Here is a 20,956-nt window from a genome sequence, read left to right as displayed (position 1 = left end):
CAATTTACGGTAAAAATGACGTGCTCTTTATTCTGTGGGTCAATATGATTAAAATGATACCCATGGCTAGATACTTTTATCTTTTGTACCGCTTAAAAAAATCTAAACTTTTTGTACAAAATCAATAATCTAAAATCACCCTATTTTGACCACCTAACAACTCATTTTTCCATATATAGAGCGGTATGAGGGCTTTTTCGATACCACATTTGCCTATACAAAACATTTCATTTTTTTTATATATTTTTTTAAATAAAATGTGACAAAAAAGCAGAATCGTTCACCGTACAGGATCAATAACATTATATTTTGATAGTCCGGACATTTAACGCATGCGGCGATACCAAATATGTTTATTAAAAAAAAAATAAAATAAAAAAATACGCTTTTTGGGGGTAAAATGGGAAAAACTGACTTTTTTTTTTAGGGGACTATCTAAAGCAATCCTTTGATTGCTAATACTGTTCAGTGCTATGTATAGTAGGACATAGCACTGATCAGTATTATCGGTTATCTCCTGCTCTTGTCTGCCTTGATCTCAGACCATAGCAGGAGACATCTGGAGACAGCCGGAGCCAGGTGAAGGGACCTCCGGCCGCCATTACAAATGATTGGATTGCCGTGGCAGCGCTGCAGGCAATCGATCATCTATTTTATTATGCGCATTGCCGCAGATGCCCGTGATCTGTACAGATCACGGCATCTGAGGGGTTAATGGCGGACATCCGCGCGATCGCAGATGATAGTAGCCGGAACCTGCCGTGTATGACGCGAGCATCGCTCCGATGCTCGCAGTCCATACACAGGACGTAAATGTATGTCCTGGTGCGGGAAGTACCGCCAAACCAGGATGCACATGCACGTCCGTGGGTCGTTAAAGGGGTACTCCCGTGGAAGTTATTTTTTATTTTTTTATAACCCCTTAAGGACCCGGGCTTTTTCCGTTTTTTTCATTTTCAATTTTTCCTCCTTAACTTTAAAAAATCATAACTCTTAAAAATTTTCACCTAAAATTATATATAATGGCTTAATTTTTGCGTCACTAATTCTACTTTGTAATGACATTAGTCATTCTACCCAAAATCTACGGTGAAACGGGAAAAAAAATCAATGTGCGACAAAATTGATGAAAAAACACTATTTGTAAGTTTTGGGGGCTTCTATTTTTACGCAGTACATTTTTTGTCAAAAATGATACCTTATCTTTATTCTGTAGGTCCATACGGTTAAAATGATACCTTACTTGTATAGGTTTGAATTTGTATCACTTCCGAAAAAAATCATGAATACATGCAGGAAAATGTATACGTTTAAAATGGTCATCTTTTGACCCCTATAAACTTTTTTATTTTTCTGTGTTCAGGGCGCTTTGAGGACCCCATTTTTTGCGCCGTCATTTGAAGTTTTTAGCGGTACCATTTTGTTCTGATCAGACTTTTTGATCACTTTTTATTCACTTTTTTGTGGTATAAAAAGTGATCAAAAATGCGCTATTTTGGACTTTGGAATTTTTTTGCGCGTACGCCATTGAACGAGTGGTTAAAAAGCGGGTATATTTTTATAAATCGGACATTTCCGCACGCGTGATACCACATGTTTATTTTTATTATTATTTACATAATGTGTTTTTTATTTTTGGAAATGCCGGGTGATTTAAACTTTTATTAGGGGAAGGGATAATTGAAAGGGTTAATGATTTTTTTACACTTTTCTTATGCAACATTATAGCTCCCATAAGGGGCTATAACATTGCATTTACTGATCTTTTACACTGATTGATCCATCTCCATAGGAATGGATCAATCAGTGTTTTCGGCGATTGAATGCTCAAGCCTGGATCTCAGACTTGAAGCATTCATTCGGCGATCGGACAGCACAGGAGAAGGTAGAAGACCTCCTCCTGTGCTACAGCTGTTCGGGATGCCGCGATTATACCGCAGCGATCCCGAACAGCTCCCTGAGCTAGCCGGGCACTTTTTACTTACGTTTTTAGCCGCGCGGCTAAAGGGTTAATAGCGCGCGGACAGCATTCAGTGCCGCGCGCTATTAGAGGCGGGTCCCGGCTTCACTATGACGCCGGGCCCGCCGCGATATGTGTGACCCCGCGTTATATCGCAGGACCAGGGACCCATGACGTATGCATACGTCATGGGTCCTTAAGAGGTTAAATCAACTGGTGCCAGAAAGTTAAACAGATTTGTAAATTACTTCTATTAAAAAAACCTTAATCCTTCCTGTACTTTTTAGAGTTTGTATACTACCCCCTTCACGACGAGCGACATACATGTACGGCGCCGCGAAGTGTCACTTGGCGCGTGTTCCGGGAGCGCCGTGTCACCGGTAGCAGTGATCGGGCCGTGATGACTGCTGTTATCTAACAGCAGGCTCCGGCACATCGCCGAGGGGGGTCCTGAGACCCCCCATGTCCGCGATGCGCGCAAATCGCAGGTCAATTCAGACATGCGCGATTCCGGGTTATACGGGTCACTGGTGACCCGGAAAATAAGAGGGATCGGGGGTGTCCAAGACACCCTCGATCCCCCTGAATGGATAGGAGTTTGGTGGCAGGGGTGCCACCCCTCCTATCCCTGCTATTGGTCGGCCGAGCGACCGACAGCAAACCGGGGGAGGGGAGGGGGGGTTAAAGTTCGGTTCCCCCGCTTTGCCCACCTATCGGTGTCTGGGCAAAACGGGGGAACTGTCCAGGGAAGGTCTGTGCCGAAGGTCCCTTACCTGGATCCCCGAGCGCGATCCTCCCCCACATGCAGCGGCGGCAGCAATACTTCCGGGTCCTGCTAGGTGAGTTGTTGCCTAGCAACATCCGGAGGGCCACAGTTTACAGTGGTCTCTAAACCGTGGCCCTCCAGATGTTGCAAAACTACAACTCCCAGCATGCCCAGACAGCTGTTTGCTCTGTGGGCATGCTGGTACTTGTAGTTTTGCAATATTTAGAGGGGTTCAGGTTGTAGATCACTAAGTGGTCTCAAACTGTAGCCCTCCAGATGTTGCAAAACTACAACTCTCAGCATGCCCAGACAGCAGTTTGCTGTCTGGGCATGCTGCGAGTTGTAGTTTTGCAACATCTGGAGGGCCACAGTTTTGAGACCACTGGACAGTGATTTACAACCTGAACCCCTCTAAATCTTGCAAAACTACAACTCCCAGAATTCAGGAACAGCATAAGGCTGTCTTGGCATGCTGGGAGTTGTACTTGCGTGCCTCCAGCCATTGCATAACTACATCTCCCAGCATGTCCTTCCGCAATCAGTACATGCTGGGAGTTGTAGTTTTGCAACAGCTGGAGGCACACTGGTTGGAAAATACTTTGGAAAACCTTGAGTTACGTTCTATGACCTAACAAAGTATTTTCCAACCAGTGTGCCTCCAGCTGTTGCAAAACTACAACTCCCAGCATGCATGGTCTGTCAGTGCATGCTGGGAGTTGTAGTTTTAACCCCCCCTCCCATGTGAATGTACAGGCTACATTCACACTGGCGGCAGATTACAGTGAGTTCCCCGCTACAAATTTGAGCTGCGGCAAATTTTCCGCCGCAGCTCGAACTCCTAGCGGGAGACTCAGTGTAATCTGCCTCCAGTGTGAATGTAACCTAAAAACACTACACTACCATAAAATAAAGAGTAAAAACACTACATATACACACGTACACTGCCCCCCCTCCCCAATAAAAATGAAAAACGTATTGTACGGCAGTGTTTCTAAGATGGAGCCTCCAGCTGTTGCAAAACAAAAACTCCCAGCATTTCTGGACAGCAATTGACTGTCCAGGCATGCTGGGAGTTTAGCAACAGCTGGAGGCACCCTGTTTGGGAATCCCTGGCATAGAATACCCCTATGTTCCCTCCTATGCAAGTCCCTAATCCGGGCCTCAAATGCGCATGGCGCTAACTTTGGAGCCCTGTCGAATTTCAAGGCAACAGAATAGGGTCACATATGGGGTATCGCCGTACTCGGGAGAAATTGCCTAAACAAGTTTTGGGGGGCTTTTTCTCCTTTTACCCCTTATGAAAAGGAATAGTTGGGGTCTACACCAGCATGTTAGAGTAAAAAAAATAAACATTTTTACACTAACATGCTGGTGTTGCCCTATACTTTTCCATTTTCACAAGAGGTAAAAGGGAAAAACGCCCCCCAAAATTTGTAACGCAATTTCTCCCGAGTACGGAGATACCCAATATGTGGGCGCAAAGTGCTCTGGGGGCGCACAACAAGGCCCAGAAGGGAGAGTGCGCCATGTACATTTGAGGTGATTTGCAAAGGGGTGGCTGATTGTTACAACGGTTCTGACAAACGCAAAAAAAAAATATATATATATATATAAACACACCCACATGTGACCCAATTTTGGAAACTACACCCCTCACGGAATGTAATGAGGGGTGCAGTGAGAATTTACACCCCACAGGTGTCTGACGGATCTTTGGAACAGTGGTCCGTGAAAATGAAAAATTTTGCACCGCGCACTGTTCCAAAGATCTGTCAGACACCAGTGGGGGGGGGGGGGGGGTAAATGCTCACTGTACCCCTCATTACATTCTGTGAGGGGTCTAGTTTCCAAAATGGTATGCCATGTGTTTTTTTTTTTGCTGTCCTGGCACCATAGGGGCTTCCTAAATGCAACATGCCCCCCCGAGCAAAATTTGCTCTCAAAAAGCCAAATATGACGCCTTCTCTTCTGGTACTTCTGGGGTACCTCCATACTCAGAAGAGATGGGGTTACAAATTTTGGGGGGTCTTTTCTGCTATTTACCCTTTAAAAAATGTGAAATTTGGGGGAAAACTAACATTTTAGTGAAAAAAAATATATGTTTATTTTTTTACATATGCAAAAGTCGTGAAACACCTGTGGGGTATTAAGGCTCACTTTATTCCTCGTTATGTTCCTAAAGGGGTCTAGTTTCCAAAATGGTATGCCATGTGTTTTTTTTTTTTTTTTTTTTTTGCTGTTCTGGCACCATAGGGGCTTCCTAAATGCGACATGCCCCCCAAAAACCATTTCAGAAAAACGTACTCTCTAAAATCCCCTTGTCGCTTCTTCGCTTCTGAGCCCTCTACTGCGCCCGCCGAACAATTTACATAGACATATGAGGTATGTGCTTAATCGAGAGAAATTGGGTTACACATACAAGTATACATTTTCTCCTTTTACCCATTTTAAAAATTCAAAAATTGGGTCTACAAGAACATGAGAGTGTAAAAAATGAAGATTTTGAATTTTCTCCTTCACTTTGCTGCTATTCCTGTGAAACACCTAAAGGGTTAAAACACTGACTGAATGTCATTTTGAATACTTTGGGGGGTGCAGTTTTTATAATGGGGTCATTTATGGGGTATTTCTAATATGAAGACCCTTCAAATCCACTTCAAACCTGAACTGGTCCCTAAAAAATTGTGAGTTTGAAAATTTTGTGAAAAATTGGAAAATTGCTGCTGAACTTTGAAGCCCTCTGATGTCTTCCAAAAGTAAAAACCCGTCAATTTTATGATGCAATCATAAAGTAGACATATTGTTTATGTGAATAAAAAAATTTTTTATTTGGAATGTCTATTTTCCTTACAAGCAGAGAGCTTCAAAGTTAGAAAAATGCAAAAGTTTAAATTTTTTCATCAAATTTGGGGATTTTTCCACCAAGAAAGGATGCAAGTTACCACAAAAATTTACCACTATGTTAAAGTGACAGTGGTCAGATTTGCAAAAAAGGGCTTCGTCCTAGAGGTGAAAATGGGCTCCGTCCTTAAGGGGCTACAGAGGAAATGGTTTTCTTTTTGGAACAAAGAGCTCTCTGCTGACATTACGAGCACAGTGCTCTCTGTTGACATCTCTGTCCATTTTAGCAACTGACCAGAGCAGCATATGTTTGCTATTGGGATTTTCTCCTACTCTGGACAGTTCTTAACCCCTTAAGGACTTAGCCCTTTTTCACCTTAAGGACTCGGCCATTTTTTTGCACATCTGACCACTGTCACTTTAACCCCTTAAGGACCAGGCCATTTTACACCTTAAGGACCAGAGCGTTTTTTGCAATTCTGACCACTGTCACTTTAAACATTAATAACTCTAGAATGCTTTTAGTTATCAATCTGATTCCGAGATTGTTTTTTCATGACATATTCTACTTTAACATAGTGGTAAAATTTAGTGGTAACTTGCATCCTTTCTTGATGAAAAATCCCAAAATGTGATGAAAAAAATGAAAATTTAGCATTTTTCTAACTTTGAAGCTCTCTGCTTGTAAGGAAAATGGATATTCAAAATAAAACATTTTTGGGTTCACATATACAATATGTCTACTTTATGTTTGCATCATAAAATTTTTGAGTTTTTACTTTTGGAAGACATCAGAGGGCTTCAAAGTTCAGCAGCAATTTGGAAATTTTTCACAAAATTTTCAAACTCGCTATTTTTCATGGACCAGTTCAGGTTTGAAGTGGATTTGAAGGGTTTTCATATTAGAAATACCCCATAAATGACCCCATTATAAAAACTACACCTCCCAAAGTATTCAAAATGACATTCAATAAGTGTATTAACCCTTTAGGTGTTTCACAGGAATAGCAGAAAAGTGAAGGAGAAAATTCACAATCTTCATTTTTTACACTCGCATGTTCTTGTAGACCAGATTTTTGAATTTTTGCAAGGGGTAAAAAGGAGAAAATTTTTACTTGTATATGAAACCCAATTTCTCTCGAGTAAGCACATACCTCATATGTCTATGTTAATTGTTCGGCGGGCGCAGTAGAGGGCTCAGAAGGGAAGGAGCGACAAATTGTTTTTGGGGGGCATGTCACCTTTAGGAAGCCCCTATGGTGCCAGGACAGCAAAAAAAAAAAAACACACATGGCATACCATTTTGGAAACTAGACCCCTCAGGGAACGTAACAAGGGGTAAAGTGAACCTTAATAACCCACAGGTGATTCACGACTTTTGCATATGTAAATAAAAAAAAAATAAAAAATGTTTTACCTAAAATGCTTGGTTTCCCAAAAATGTTACATTTTTAAAAAGGATAATAGCAGAAAATACCCCCCAAAATTTGAAGCCCAATTTCTCCCGATTCAGAAAACACCCCATATGGGGGTGAAAAGTGCTCTGCTGGTGCACTACAGGTAAAGTGATCCTTAATACCCCACAGGTGTTTCACGACTTTTGCATATGTAAAAAAAAAAAAAAAAAAAATTATTAATTTTTTTACCTAAAATGCTTGTTTTCCCAAAAGTTTTACATTTTTAAAAAGGGTAAAAGCAGAAAATACCCCCCCAAAATTTTTAACACCATTTCTCCCGAGTACGGCGATACCCCATATGTGACCCTAAACTGTTGCCTTGAAATACGACAGGGCTCCAAAGTGAGAGCGCCACGTGCATTTGAGGCCTAAATTAGGGACTTGCATTGGGGTATTCTACGACAGTGATTCCAAAAAAGGGTGCCTCCAGCTGTTGTAAAACTCCCAGCATGCCTGGATAGGTCAGTGGCTGTCTGGTAATACTGAGAGTAGTTTTGCAACAGCTGGAGGCTCCGTTTTGGAAACAGTGGCATACTAGACATTTTTCATTTTTATTGGGGAGGGGAGGGGGGCTGTGTAGGGGTATGTGTATATGTAGTGTTTTTTACTTTTTATCTTGTGTTAGTGTAGTGTTTTTAGGGTACAGTCGCACGGGCAGGGGTTCACAGTAGTTTCTCGCTGGCAGTTTTAGCTGCGGCAGAAAATTTGCCGCAGCTCAAACTTGCAGCCGGATACTTACTGTAAACCTCCGCCCATGTGAATGTACCCTGTACATTCACATTTGGGGGGGGGGACATCCAGCTGTTGCAAAACTACAACTCCCAGCATGCACTGACAGGCTGTACATGCTGAGTTTTTAGTTTTGCAACAGCTGTAGGCACACTGGTTATGTATCACCGAGTTTGTGACCTCAGTGTTTCACAACCAGTGTGCCTCCAGCTGTTGCAAAACTACAGCTTCAAGCATGTACGGTCTATCAGTGCATGCTGGGAGTTGTAGTTTTGCAACAGCTGGAGGCACACTGGTTGTGAAACACTGAGTTAGGTAAAAAAAAAAAAACTGAGTTTCACAACCAGTGTGCCTTCAGCTGTTGCAAAACTACAACTCTCAGCAGTCACCAACAGCCAACCGACAGGCATGCTGGGAGTTGTAGTTATGCAACCAGCAGATGCACCACTACAACTCCCAGCATGCACTTTAGCTGATTGTGCAAGCTGGGAGTTGTAGTTATACAACAGCTGAAGGTACACTTTTCCATAGAAAAAATGTGCCTCCAGCTGTTGCAAAACTATAAGTCCCAGCATGCCCATAAGGGAATGCTGGGAGTTATGGTGGTCTGCCTTCTGCTGTTGCATAACTACAGCTCCCAGCATGCCCTTTTTGCATGCTGGGAGCTGTTGCTAAGCAACAGCAGGAGGCTCTCACTCACCTCTTACTGCTGCAAGCTGCCGCTTCAGGTCAGTCCCTCGCCGCCACTACTGTGGCCCCAATCCAAACAGGGATGCCGGGGATCGGGGTCCCCAGCTGCCGGGGTCCACTTCCCGCACCCGCTCACGTCCTCCAGAAGAGGTGCGGAGTGGGTTGCGGGAGTGACACCCGCAGCAGGTGCCCTGATTGGTCGGCCGGCGAACCGGCCGACGAATCAGGGTGATTGGAGATCCGCCGCAGATCGCTGGGCTGAATTGTCCAGCGATCTGCAGCCATCGCCGACATGGGGGGTGGGGTCATCATGACCCCCCTGGGCGATATGCCGCGATGCCTGCTGAACGATTTCAGCAGGCATCCGGCTCCGGTCCCCAACCGGCTAGCGGTGGGGACCGGATTTCCCACGGGCGTATCCATACTTCCTGCGTCCTTAAGGACTCAGGATGCAGGGCATATCCATACGCCCCGAGTCCTGAAGAGGTTAAAATGGACAGAGATGTCAGCAGAGAGCACTGTGGTCATTATGTTTTAAGGGGTACTCCACTGGAAAAACATTTTCTTTTAAATCAACTGGTGCCAGACAGATTTGTAAATTACTTCTATTTAAAAAATCCCAATCCTTCCAGTACTTATCAGCTGCTGTATAATACACAGGAAGTTCTTTTCGAATTTCCTTTCTGCCTGACCACAGTGCTCTCTACTGACACCTCTGTCCATGTACGGAACTGTCCAGAGTAGGCGCAAATCCCCATAGCAAACCTCTCTTGCTCTGGACAGTTCCTGACATGGACAGGAGGTGTCATCAGAGAGCACTAGTGGTCAGGCAGAAAGGAAATTAAAAAATAAAAAACTTCCTGTGTACTATACAGCAGCTGATAAGTACTGGAAGAACTGGGATTTTTTAATAGAAGTAATTTGCAAATCTGTTTAACTTTCTGGCACCAGTTGATTTAAAAGAAAATGTTTCCAGTGGAGTACCACTTTAACACACATCCTTGGAGGCTAGGCTTAGCAGTGAACACCAAGTATTTATAAAAGCCTTTCATGGGTTTTCCCTCTAATAAATAAAAAGTACCCTGACATTCTGTGCACAAGACAGACTGTAAAGGCCTTGGAGGCTTAAAGAATAGATTTAGAGAATCAACAACAGAATTATGGATAATCTTACCTGGCAGGAATTTACTGATAATTTCTGTTGTCTCTTTGGCTCTTGTCATAGATGAATGAACAATCTGACTATACTTCAGTCCCAGACTTGCCAGCCGTTGCCCAGTTAGCTCAGCCTGTTCACGACCTGCAGCAGACAAAAGGATAAGTGGTCACCTATCTACTGCGTTCCTCTCTCGTCCTTACTGCATGCTTTTGAAGATTGTTGAGATTTTTTGACTATACAGTAATCAAATTAACAACAATCTAATCACTTCTTTAAAGTTATGGTACATTCCTGAACACTTTCTTACAAGATGTTTAGGGTCAGTGGGCAGAGAGCAACATTGACCTCTAGAAATTCAGCAACAGCTGTGTGCCTATAACACAGGGGTGTCAAACTCCCGGCCCGCAGAACGACATTTTGAGGCCCGCTGCCCCCTCCCCCCCACCGTACCACCATGCCCACACATCGGTAAGATTGAATTAGCAACCCCTTCCTCAGCGAGATTCTATCAGCAATCGCCCGGCTAGCAAACACTATCCTTCCTTCCACCAAGCCCACGTACTCCTCTTTCAGTTGCAATCCGGCACAACAGGGGTTAGCGTGACGGGACATCAGTGGCGCCGACATGACGTGCCGTCCATACTGATCTGGTGCGCCTCAGAAACGTTGCAGCAAATTCACAGCAAGTGGCCTGCAAACTACCTAGCCAGACTGATCCTGACTGACTCTGGTAAGCTACAGGCTCTAGGCTTTGATGGCGCCTCATGGGGTCATTATATGCGAGGGGCGCCTCATGGGGTCATTATATGCGAGGGGCGCCTCATGGGGTCATTATATGCGAGGGGCGCCTCATGGGGTCATTATATGCGAGGGGCGCCTCATGGGGTCATTATATGCGAGGGGCGCCTCATGGGGTCATTATATGCGAGGGGCGCCTCATGGGGTCATTATATGCGAGGGGCATTCTATGAGGGACACATCATGGGGGCATTATATGTGAGGGGCGCATGATGGGGCATTGTATGTGAGGGGGGCATGATGGGGGCATTATATGTGAGGGGCGCATGATGGGGGCATTGTATGTGAGGGGCGCATGATGGGGGCATTCTATGTGAGGGTCACATGTGGCCCAGCCTCATCCAGCTGCTACCTCCAGTGGCCCCCAGATAATTTGAGTTTGAGACCCCTGCTATAGCACATCCAATGAAACCATAAAAACCTGCTAGGGTAAAAGGCTGAAATCAGAGAGGCAGGTCCTTTCCTAGATCAGTGCTCTATATTTGCATTATCTGATGCATGCATCAAAACTGGTGTGAAAAGAGCCTTATAGTTGATTTAAATGGAGACAAGAGCTTAAATACCGTTGTAGCATTTCACAGTGCATTAAGGGAAATATAGTCCAAAATATTTAGCAACAAACTAAAAGGGTATTTTATTTGGAAGCTCACAAACTGCTAAAAAGAATTTATCCATAGACCAATAAATTTTTTTTTTTTAAAAGAAAGCTTCATTCTGGCCTCTAATCTTGTAGTGTCACTCAGGGTTTGCGTTTTTCTGCTACATAATAAAAGCTAGCACAGACACCAGGGTGCAGGGTTTTGAATTCTAAACCATGCCCCTTTCTGGCCCAAGACACAACCCTTCCCAGATAGGCACATCTTACTATTCTTTTAGAACACTATACATAATAAAAAGTATTGAGTGCTGTGCACCAGTTCACCACAGGATAGGCTTGTATTTAGAAGAAACTCCATACGCCAATAAGGCCCCTTTCACACGTCCGTCGGGCACTTTTTTTTGTGCCTTAACAGATGTTATTTTTGACAGGGCACAACAGGTCCGACAGATCCCATTTACTATTATGGGGTCCATTGGCCACTGTTTTCTGATGGGAGTAGTGAGATGAAAAAAACGTCACATGATGTATTTTTTTTTCTCCTGCAATTCTCCCCAGGTTCCCCAACGGATGTCACACTGCCGGGTCACAACGGCAGTGTGAAAGAAGCCTTATAATTATTTTTACCTGTTCATAAAAATACTAACCAAGGGAGGTAAGGACCCGGTCCACATCAGTCTTGCCATCCAGTTTGTATTGTGAATGCCTTATAAGAAAGATGTGGCGAGTGGCTTTTGCCTTGTGCTTATTCAGTTGTACATTGAGCTCCTCCTCTCCAGTCTCCCCATTGATCTTGCTCAAATTCACCAGAGACATTGGTTCTCGACTATAAAATATAACAAAAGAAAAACACGACTCATGAAGAAACAATGCAGCAGGCACTAAAGAGCTCTAAAGTATACTCTAGAATGGTAGGTTCACATATCATGGATTTGCTTATGGAAAATCCAATGAGTTTATGAAAGAACCGGCGGCAGAAAGCCAAGGCTGACATTCGGATTAATGCTACTGTATCCACACACGGGACAAATCTGTGTAGAATGTGTAGATATTTTCAAAAGCATGTAAGAAAAAAAATAAATAAAACACAAAACAATTCACTTGCATGAGACATGAAAAGTGTGAAACTGATGAGGACATCCTGATTGTTTTTGTATATGTTGCTGGGTCTGCAGTAAATATAAAGGCATACTTACCCCTGCTTGTTTCCCCAGCATCCAGTCCCCACCACAGTCCTCATCTTTCAGGTTCCTTTAACATGCCGTTACATTCCCTGTCTACCCATTATCGCAACCACAAGAGGACCGTGCCAGGGACTGAACATTTGGGAAACTGGCAGCAGTGAGGGAGCTGGCTGGGTTAGATATACACCAGTTTTTTTATATGCAGCCCCAGCAAGATAAACAAAACCCACCCAGCCTGGATCCCGATAGCCCAACTCAATTTTACAATAACATGATGGTAAAGTAAAACTGATATCATGTTTCTATAGCTAGTGTTCTTTATTTTATCTATTTTCTTCTGATACTGAGTTTTTGGTAGTATTGTAGTATAGAGCAGAGATTTAAATTTTGCTGATTTACGGAGTAAACTCTGTTTAGGCACTTTATTGCAATGGTGGTGGGGGGGGGGGGGGGGACCCCTTAAATTTTCTGAAAAGTATATGCCAGCAAAATATTAAAATGGGATGGCAACATATAGATGTATGGATAGGCAAGGGTCCCAATGACTTAAAAGGGAACCCGTCAATTTTTTAAAGGGGTACTCCGGGGGAAAAATTCTGGTGCCAGAAAGTTAAACAGATTTGTAAATTACTTCTATTAAAAAAATTCTTAATCCTTCCCGGAACTTATTAGCTGCTGAATATTACAGAGGAAATTATTTTCTATTTGGAACACAGTGCTCTCATGATGTCAGCAGAGAGCACTGTGGTCATGATGTCAGCAGAGAGCACTGTGGTCATGATGTCAGCAGAGAGCACTGTGGTCATGATGTCAGCAGAGAGCACTGTGGTCATGATGTCAGCAGAGAGCACTGTGGTCATGATGTCAGCAGAGAGCACTGTGGTCATGATGTCAGCAGAGAGCACTGTGGTCATGATGTCAGCAGAGAGCACTGTGGTCATGATGTCAGCAGAGAGCACTGTGGTCATGATGTCAGCAGAGAGCACTGTGGTCATGATGTCAGCAGAGAGCACTGTGGTCATGATGTCAGCAGAGAGCACTGTGGTCATGATGTCAGCAGAGAGCACTGTGGTCATGATGTCAGCAGAGAGCACTGTGGTCATGATGTCAGCAGAGAGCACTGTGGTCATGATGTCAGCAGAGAGCACTGTGGTCATGATGTCAGCAGAGAGCACTGTGGTCATGATGTCAGCAGAGAGCACTGTGGTCATGATGTCAGCAGAGAGCACTGTGGTCATGATGTCAGCAGAGAGCACTGTGGTCATGATGTCAGCAGAGAGCACTGTGGTCATGATGTCAGCAGAGAGCACTGTGGTCATGATGTCAGCAGAGAGCACTGTGGTCATGATGTCAGCAGAGAGCACTGTGGTCATGATGTCAGCAGAGAGCACTGTGGTCATGATGTCAGCAGAGAGCACTGTGGTCATGATGTCAGCAGAGAGCACTGTGGTCATGATGTCAGCAGAGAGCACTGTGGTCATGATGTCAGCAGAGAGCACTGTGGTCATGATGTCAGCAGAGAGCACTGTGGTCATGATGTCAGCAGAGAGCACTGTGGTCATGATGTCAGCAGAGAGCACTGTGGTCATGATGTCAGCAGAGAGCACTGTGGTCATGATGTCAGCAGAGAGCACTGTGGTCATGATGTCAGCAGAGAGCACTGTGGTCATGATGTCAGCAGAGAGCACTGTGGTCATGATGTCAGCAGAGAGCACTGTGGTCATGATGTCAGCAGAGAGCACTGTGGTCATGATGTCAGCAGAGAGCACTGTGGTCATGATGTCAGCAGAGAGCACTGTGGTCATGATGTCAGCAGAGAGCACTGTGGTCATGATGTCAGCAGAGAGCACTGTGGTCATGATGTCAGCAGAGAGCACTGTGGTCATGATGTCAGCAGAGAGCACTGTGGTCATGATGTCAGCAGAGAGCACTGTGGTCATGATGTCAGCAGAGAGCACTGTGGTCATGATGTCAGCAGAGAGCACTGTGGTCATGATGTCAGCAGAGAGCACTGTGGTCATGATGTCAGCAGAGAGCACTGTGGTCATGATGTCAGCAGAGAGCACTGTGGTCATGATGTCAGCAGAGAGCACTGTGGTCATGATGTCAGCAGAGAGCACTGTGGTCATGATGTCAGCAGAGAGCACTGTGGTCATGATGTCAGCAGAGAGCACTGTGGTCATGATGTCAGCAGAGAGCACTGTGGTCATGATGTCAGCAGAGAGCACTGTGGTCATGATGTCAGCAGAGAGCACTGTGGTCGAAAAAGAAAAGAATTTCCACAGTAGTATTTAGCAGCTAATAAGTACTGGAAGGATTAAGATTTTTTTAATAGAAGTAATTTACAAATCTGTTTAACTTTCTGGCACCAGTTGATTTAAAAAAAAAAAAAAAAAAAAAAGTTTTCCATTGGAGTACCCCTTTAACAGCCGAGTCATCAGGTTCTCCTCACCCCACTGGCATTGATTGATTGATCTCTCACTATTTGGGTATATGGAGATATCTAACAATCAAGGCTGGTGGGGCGGGGAAAACCCATCAGGGACCACCTCAATGACTCTTAAGGAATACAGTATATTTAATGGCCCAAACATAGTCAACTAGTGTCTACATTCGTGTAATTTCCCAAACATCCATGCATTTACACAAGTTGTCCCTAGATGACTATGCTGAGGCCAATAAAGTCAGTGGGGACAGTGCCTGCCATGCACATAAACATCAGAAAATGGGACATGTATATGGGAATGTGACTGAGCCCTAAAATACATTACACTGCAAACAATATAGCACAGGAGGAAAACAAGAATGTGTGCACCTAGCAGGGCCCGTAACATAACTTTTTAGTACAGGATAATAAAGATTTACTTCTTATCCAATGATGTTGCACTCCGAGCACCTCTGTAGACATATAACCTGTGCAGAGGGAAGTTGACCAGTCGCCCATAGCAACCAGAGCACTTTTTCAGAGGCCTATTAAAAAAGTGCTCTTTTTGGTTGCTATGGGCAACTGGTCAAATTTTCCTCAGCACAGATTTTGAGAAGTCTCCCTCAAAGATTGGATGGGTCAGCTGCCTTGTGGTACAGTCGGTGAAGTGACTCAGAAAGTGCTGCAGATGGATTTCCCGCAAAAAAATAAAAATTAAAAAAAATTTAAAAAAAAAAACATTCTCAGGGCACTTCTCCCAATAGACCAGTAGGGGTCACGATTGTATTTACGTTTTTTTCTGTGTGTGTTTTATACTGCATATACAAACTGGATTTTTCCTCAGGCATTCCCAGGGCCCTTTCCTAAGGCTGAATGCTTTTGAAGGGGTACTCCCACCCTAGAAATCTTATCCTCTATCCAAAGGATAGGGGATAAGATGTCTGACCGCGGGGGACCCCGCAATGTTGCATACAGCAATCACCTGTTTCTTGTCAGAAAGAGTTGGAACGGAAGTCCGTGACGTCACCCCCCCCCCCCCCACCTATAGACTTGCATTGAGGGGCCGGGGCGTGACATCACACGGGGGCGGAGTCATGACGTCACGATCTTCCGTTCCCGTGGTTAGTACCCAGACCCTCCAGCGCTTCTGGAGCAGAAACAGGTGGGTGCCGCATGCTATATTGCGGGGGTCCCCAGCAGCGGGACCTCCGCGATCAGTCATCTTATCCCCTATCCGATAGGGGATAAGATGTCTAGGGGTGGAGTACCCCTTTAATAAAAGGATGCTACTATATACACAACTCTGGTCTATTTGAGAGACACACTGAAAAGGGCTTTTTTCCGCAGAAAATCAACTTACACCGCAGACAGTTATTTTGTAACACTATTAAAATTGTATACATTATAAAGTAAAATTAGTATCCAGGCTGGGTTCACATCGCGTTTTCCCCATACAGGAGCGCATACAGCAGGGGAGAGCTATAACCTCGTGCTCCCGTATGCCTTCGTATGCGCTCCCGTATGTAATTCATTTCAATGAGCCGGTCGGAGTGAAACGTTCGGTCGGCTCATTTTTGCGCTGTATGCGCTTTTTCCCCAGACCTAAAACTGTGGTCAACCACGGTTTGAGGTCCGGTTGTAAGAGCGCATACGGCGCAAAAATGAGCCGACCGAAGGTTTCACTCCGACCGGCTCATTGAAATTAATTACATATGAAGGCATATGGGAGCGCGAGGTTATAGCTCTCCCCTGCTGTATGCGCTCCTGTATGGGAGAAAACATAGTGGAAAACCAGCCTCACCTAGTCCAAGGGAATGATGGAGGGAACGGGGGTGTTTGTGATGGAGGGAATGGGGTATTGGGGGGGGAAGAGACGGAGGGGATGGGCTAGCGCCGCATGTAACTAATAGTTTATCTACACAGGGTGCCTCCAGCTGTTTCAATACTACAACTCCCAGCATGCCCCGACTACCAATAGATGTCAGGGCAAGCTGGGAGTTGTAGTGGTGAAACAGCTGGAGGCACCCTGTGTAGATGAACTAAGGGCGGAAGTCCCCCCCAGCAGGCATCAGTGACGTGGTGCCTGCTGGGGAAGTCTGCCTGGTAGTGAGCACACTGCCAGGCAGACAAAAGGCATTTTTAATATAGCAAAAATAAAAATTTAAAGCAGGGAGGGGGTTAGGGATGGATTGGCAATAGGCAGGGACAGAAGGAAAAAAAATAGGATGGTGGGAGCTACCCTTTAAGGCTTCTTTCACACTGCATAATTCTCAGTCTTTAAACATCCGTATGAAGTTCCATCTGAAAACAGCAGTAACCAAATCCTATACGTCCGTTAGAAAATCCCATTATAGTCTCTGGGATTTTCTAATAGCCGTTTGAATCCATTATAGTCCGTTATTGATAACGGACGTTATTTTGTGACGGAGGATAGTACGGAAGAAAATAGTTCATTCATTTTGTAGTGTGAAAGAAGCCTTACAAGTTGGCTATGTACACACAGCATATAAAAGGCCAGATTGGATTTACAATCGGCTGGAGGGAAAATAGTGTGTGAACATGGCTTTGGGAGTAAACAATAAATATTGCCATGCAATGACTGCATGCAGAGATCTTAAAGACCATGGAGAATTCATACAACGGTGTATAAGGAAAATTCCCTTCCCAGAAGACAAAGAATAGGATTTGTCTAGAACACGGCTGCTCCCCAGCCCAGCTCCAAGCCTACACCCCCAGGATAATGGAGCACCCCCATAGATCTACACACGCCGCTTACATTCTGCACTACAGCCCAGCCACGCATGCGCACAGGCAGCCTCACCGATCCCAGTTTCGATTCCATTGCCCGGGTGTTGCCGGCGCCGGTAAAGTAGAGTCTCCTCCGTTTTTACCAACTGCTACGGCGGCGAAGATTGCGGCGGTGGCAGCGGATCCTCCTAGCAGAACTCTGCGCAGATACATCATGTAGACACCAATGGACCGACACACAGCGCAAACCTCCTGTCACTACTCCGCCCACTTTATACAGCTGCTTTAGTGAGCCCACAGGCATTGTGGGAAGTGTAGTTTTGACGCTTCCTGGCTGCAGACTCCCTGATTGGTTAATAAAATGAACGCGGGATTCCTGCAAACGAGATACCAGGACGACAAGAAGTCACCAGACCGAACCGATGTGTGTGAGCTCTAGATGTTATTACCAACAGAACCATCTACAACGGTGCTAAACGGCTGCTGTGGAACGTTCTGACCACCAGATGGCGCCAGGAGTTCAACAATTCCTGAGCACAGCCCTCAGAGCCCGTTTTCCTATCTCCTGATTGGTCGTTATATGACGGTCTCTTCTACAATGGGAAATCTGTCCTGAACAATATTTTTTTCTGTGAATTTTTTTTTATTTTATTTTTTTAATTGGGGGAGTCCTCTATTTTCTTTCCCATGCAAATGGAGAAACGTTGAAGTGAAATAATATAATGTAAACATTTTTAAGGCTTGGGTCACACGTGCCGTATTTTCCTACCCGTTAAAAAGGGGTACTCCCCTGGAAAACTTTTTTTTTTTTTTTTAAATCAACTGGTGCCAGACAGTTAAACAGACTTGTAAATTACTTTTATATAAAAACTAGCTGAGTACCCAGCATTGCCCGGTTTTTCCTTCCTAATCCTTGTTGGGAAGGAAAATAAACAAAAGGAGGAAGCTTTTGACTTCATATCTCGTCCTCATATATTGTTGTCATATCCCAACCCTATATCTCGACCTCCTATCCCGTCCTCCTATCTGGACCTCCTATCCCGATCCTCCTATCCCGACTTCCTATCCCGGTCCTCCTATCCCGACTTCCTATCCTGTCCTCATATCCCGATCTCCTATCCCGACCCGTAATATGTGTACCAGGTATTGAAATATCTCCAGCTGTATGGAAGTTATGTGGGAACATACATTTCCCATTGATTTGCATGGGACTTTAAACAAAAACCCCGACCCTCACAAATGGGGGTAATTAAGTGTTAAATTACCTATCCTATATTTTAAGTGGATATATAAGTAACATGTGACCAAGTATTAGCAAAATATCTCCAGCCGTTTGGAAGTTATGCAGTAACATATATTTCTCATAGACTTGTATATGACTTTAAACATAAACCCCGCGCCTGGCAAATGGGGGTGAGTAAGGGTTAAATCACCTATCCTATGTTTGTTGTAGACATAAACGTTTCATGTTAATATCTTTAGCCGTTTGGATGTGATGCTGGAACATACACATACATATACACACACACACACATAATTGAGTATATATATATAGATATATATATATCTATATATATCTAAACCCTTCAGGTACTTATCAGCTGCTGTATACTACAGAGGAAGTTCTTTTCTTTTTGAATTTCCTTTCTGTCTGACCACAATGATATCTGCTGACACCTCTGTCCATTTTAGGAATTGTCCGGAGCAGGATAGGTTTGCTATGGGAATTTGCTCCTACTCTGGACAGTTCCTGAAATGGACAGAGATGTCAGCAGAGAGCACTGTGGTCAGGCAGAAAGGAAATTGAAAAAGAAAAGAACTTTCTTTGGAACATATGGCAGCTAATAAGTACTGGAAGGAAGGGTTAAAGGGGTACTCCTCTGCTCAGCGTTTGGAAAAAACTGTTCCGAACGCTGGAGCCGGGAGTTTGTGATATAATAGCCCCGCCCCCTCATGACATCACGCTCCCAGCATCGGCTCCAGCGTTCGGAACAGTTTGTTCCAAACACTGAGCAGTGGAGTACCCCTTTAAGATTTTTAAATAGAAATAAATTACAAATATGTTTAACTTTTTGGCACCAGTTGATTTAATAAAAAAAAAAAAGTTTTCCAGTGGAGCACCCTTTTATCCCCTTAAGGACGCAGGGCATACCTGTATGCCCTGAATCCGCTCCTTTTCTATAACGCAGGGACACGGCGTCTAACAACAGCCGGGACCCGTGGCTTATAGCGTGCGGCACTGATCGCGGTGCCGCGTGCTATTAACCCTTCAAAGTTGATCAAAGTGAAAGTAAACCGCTCCCGGCTAGCTCAGCAGTCTGTTCGGGCGAAATCATGGCGTCCAGAACAGCTGGCAGACACAAGGAGGGCACCCTACCTTCCTCCTGCGTTGCCGATCGCTGAATGACTGCTCAGTGCCTGAGATCCAGGCATGAGCAGTTAATCGACAGAATAATCGATCAATATTATGCTATAAGATTAAAAGAGATTGCATGTAAAAGATCAGTGTGTGCAGTGCTATAGCCACTAGAGGGTCTTGGGGTGTTACATCTCCTGTACAGGCCCCAGACCAACCACGGGAAGGGGGCGTGTTGACCACGAGAAGGGGGCGTGTTGACCACAGCGGGAAGCGGCAACTGACACGCCCCCTCAAATAAAAAAAAATGAAAATAAAAATGATGCAGGGTCTTGGGGGGTGTTAGGGGAGAAGGATAAAGGGGTCTGGGGGGGCATAAAGGTGAAAATAAGAATGATGCAGGGGTATTAGAGCAGAAGGAGATAAAGGAGTCTGGAGGGCATAAAAGTGAAAATAAGAATGATGCAGGGGTCTTGGGGGCGTTAGGACAGAAGGGGATAAAGGGGTCTGGGGTGCAGAAAAGTGCAAAGAAGAATGATGCAGAGGTCTTGGGGGTGGGGAGTATTAGGGCAGAAGGGGACATAGGGGTCTGGGGGGGCAGAAAAGTTTAAAGAAGATAATGCAGGAATCTTGGCAGGTAGGGAGTGTTAGGGCAGAAGGGGATAGAGGGGTCTGGGGGGGGGGGGGACAGAAAAATGTAAAGAAGGATGATGCAGGGGTTTGAGGGGCAGAGGAGTCTGGATGAGGACTTAGGGGTCAGGGGGGCAGAGGAGTCTGGGGAGATTTGAAGGAAGGGGTGAAAGATGGGTCTGGAAGAGGACCTAGGGGTCTGGGGGGACTTAAGGCCCACCCACATTGAAGATATTCCTCCGGCGGAAATCTGCTAGCAACAGAGTCCAAATGTTTTCAATGGTTTTCTGCTGCTCTGTGTATACTGTGGAATCGCCACAGTGGAATTCCCCTAGCAGAATGGACATAAACCCCAAGAACGAACATGTTTATCCTTTAGGTGGACGTTCATTCTGCTGGTGGAATTCCGTCGGACTGCTCTGTCATCTATAGAGATGGCACACATCCATGCAGTCCTACCGCCAATGGCTTCGGTAGCGCCTGCAGCAAGCTGACATTCCACTGACTAAATGTCCACAGTGTGGAAAAGCCCTAAGGGGTCTGCAGGAGGAGGGAAAATGGGTTTGGGAGGAGTACAGCGGTGGGATTCTGACAAAGGAAACAGTGTCTGGCAGT

At 44.8% G+C, this 20,956-nt stretch overlaps 1 protein-coding gene across 3 annotated transcripts in view; it reads right to left on the bottom strand.

The window, feature by feature from the left end:
- PGAM5 (PGAM family member 5, mitochondrial serine/threonine protein phosphatase) overlaps window positions 1-17,879 on the bottom strand; it is a 35,258-nt gene extending 17,379 nt beyond the window's left edge. The window contains exons 1-3 of one of the 3 annotated variants that reach the window (XM_056532750.1): window positions 17,429-17,879; window positions 11,646-11,824; window positions 9,618-9,743 (exon numbers count right to left, since the gene is read on the bottom strand). In XM_056532750.1, the coding sequence (XP_056388725.1) occupies window positions 9,618-9,743; window positions 11,646-11,824; window positions 17,429-17,571 (448 nt within the window). In that variant the 5' untranslated portion in view covers window positions 17,572-17,879. Of the gene's footprint in view, window positions 1-9,617; window positions 9,744-11,645; window positions 11,825-17,383 lie in introns of all 3 variants that reach the window. The other 2 variants (XM_056532759.1, XM_056532764.1) reach the window with 2 other exon arrangements.
- Window positions 17,880-20,956: the final 3,077 nt, after the last annotated feature.

This window comes from Hyla sarda, chromosome 1 (assembly GCF_029499605.1).
Source record: "Hyla sarda isolate aHylSar1 chromosome 1, aHylSar1.hap1, whole genome shotgun sequence".
In the NCBI taxonomy this organism is placed as follows: domain Eukaryota; kingdom Metazoa; phylum Chordata; class Amphibia; order Anura; family Hylidae; genus Hyla; species Hyla sarda.
The sequence above is the reverse complement of the archived record's forward strand: the minus strand, read 5'-3'. Positions and strand labels throughout refer to the sequence as shown.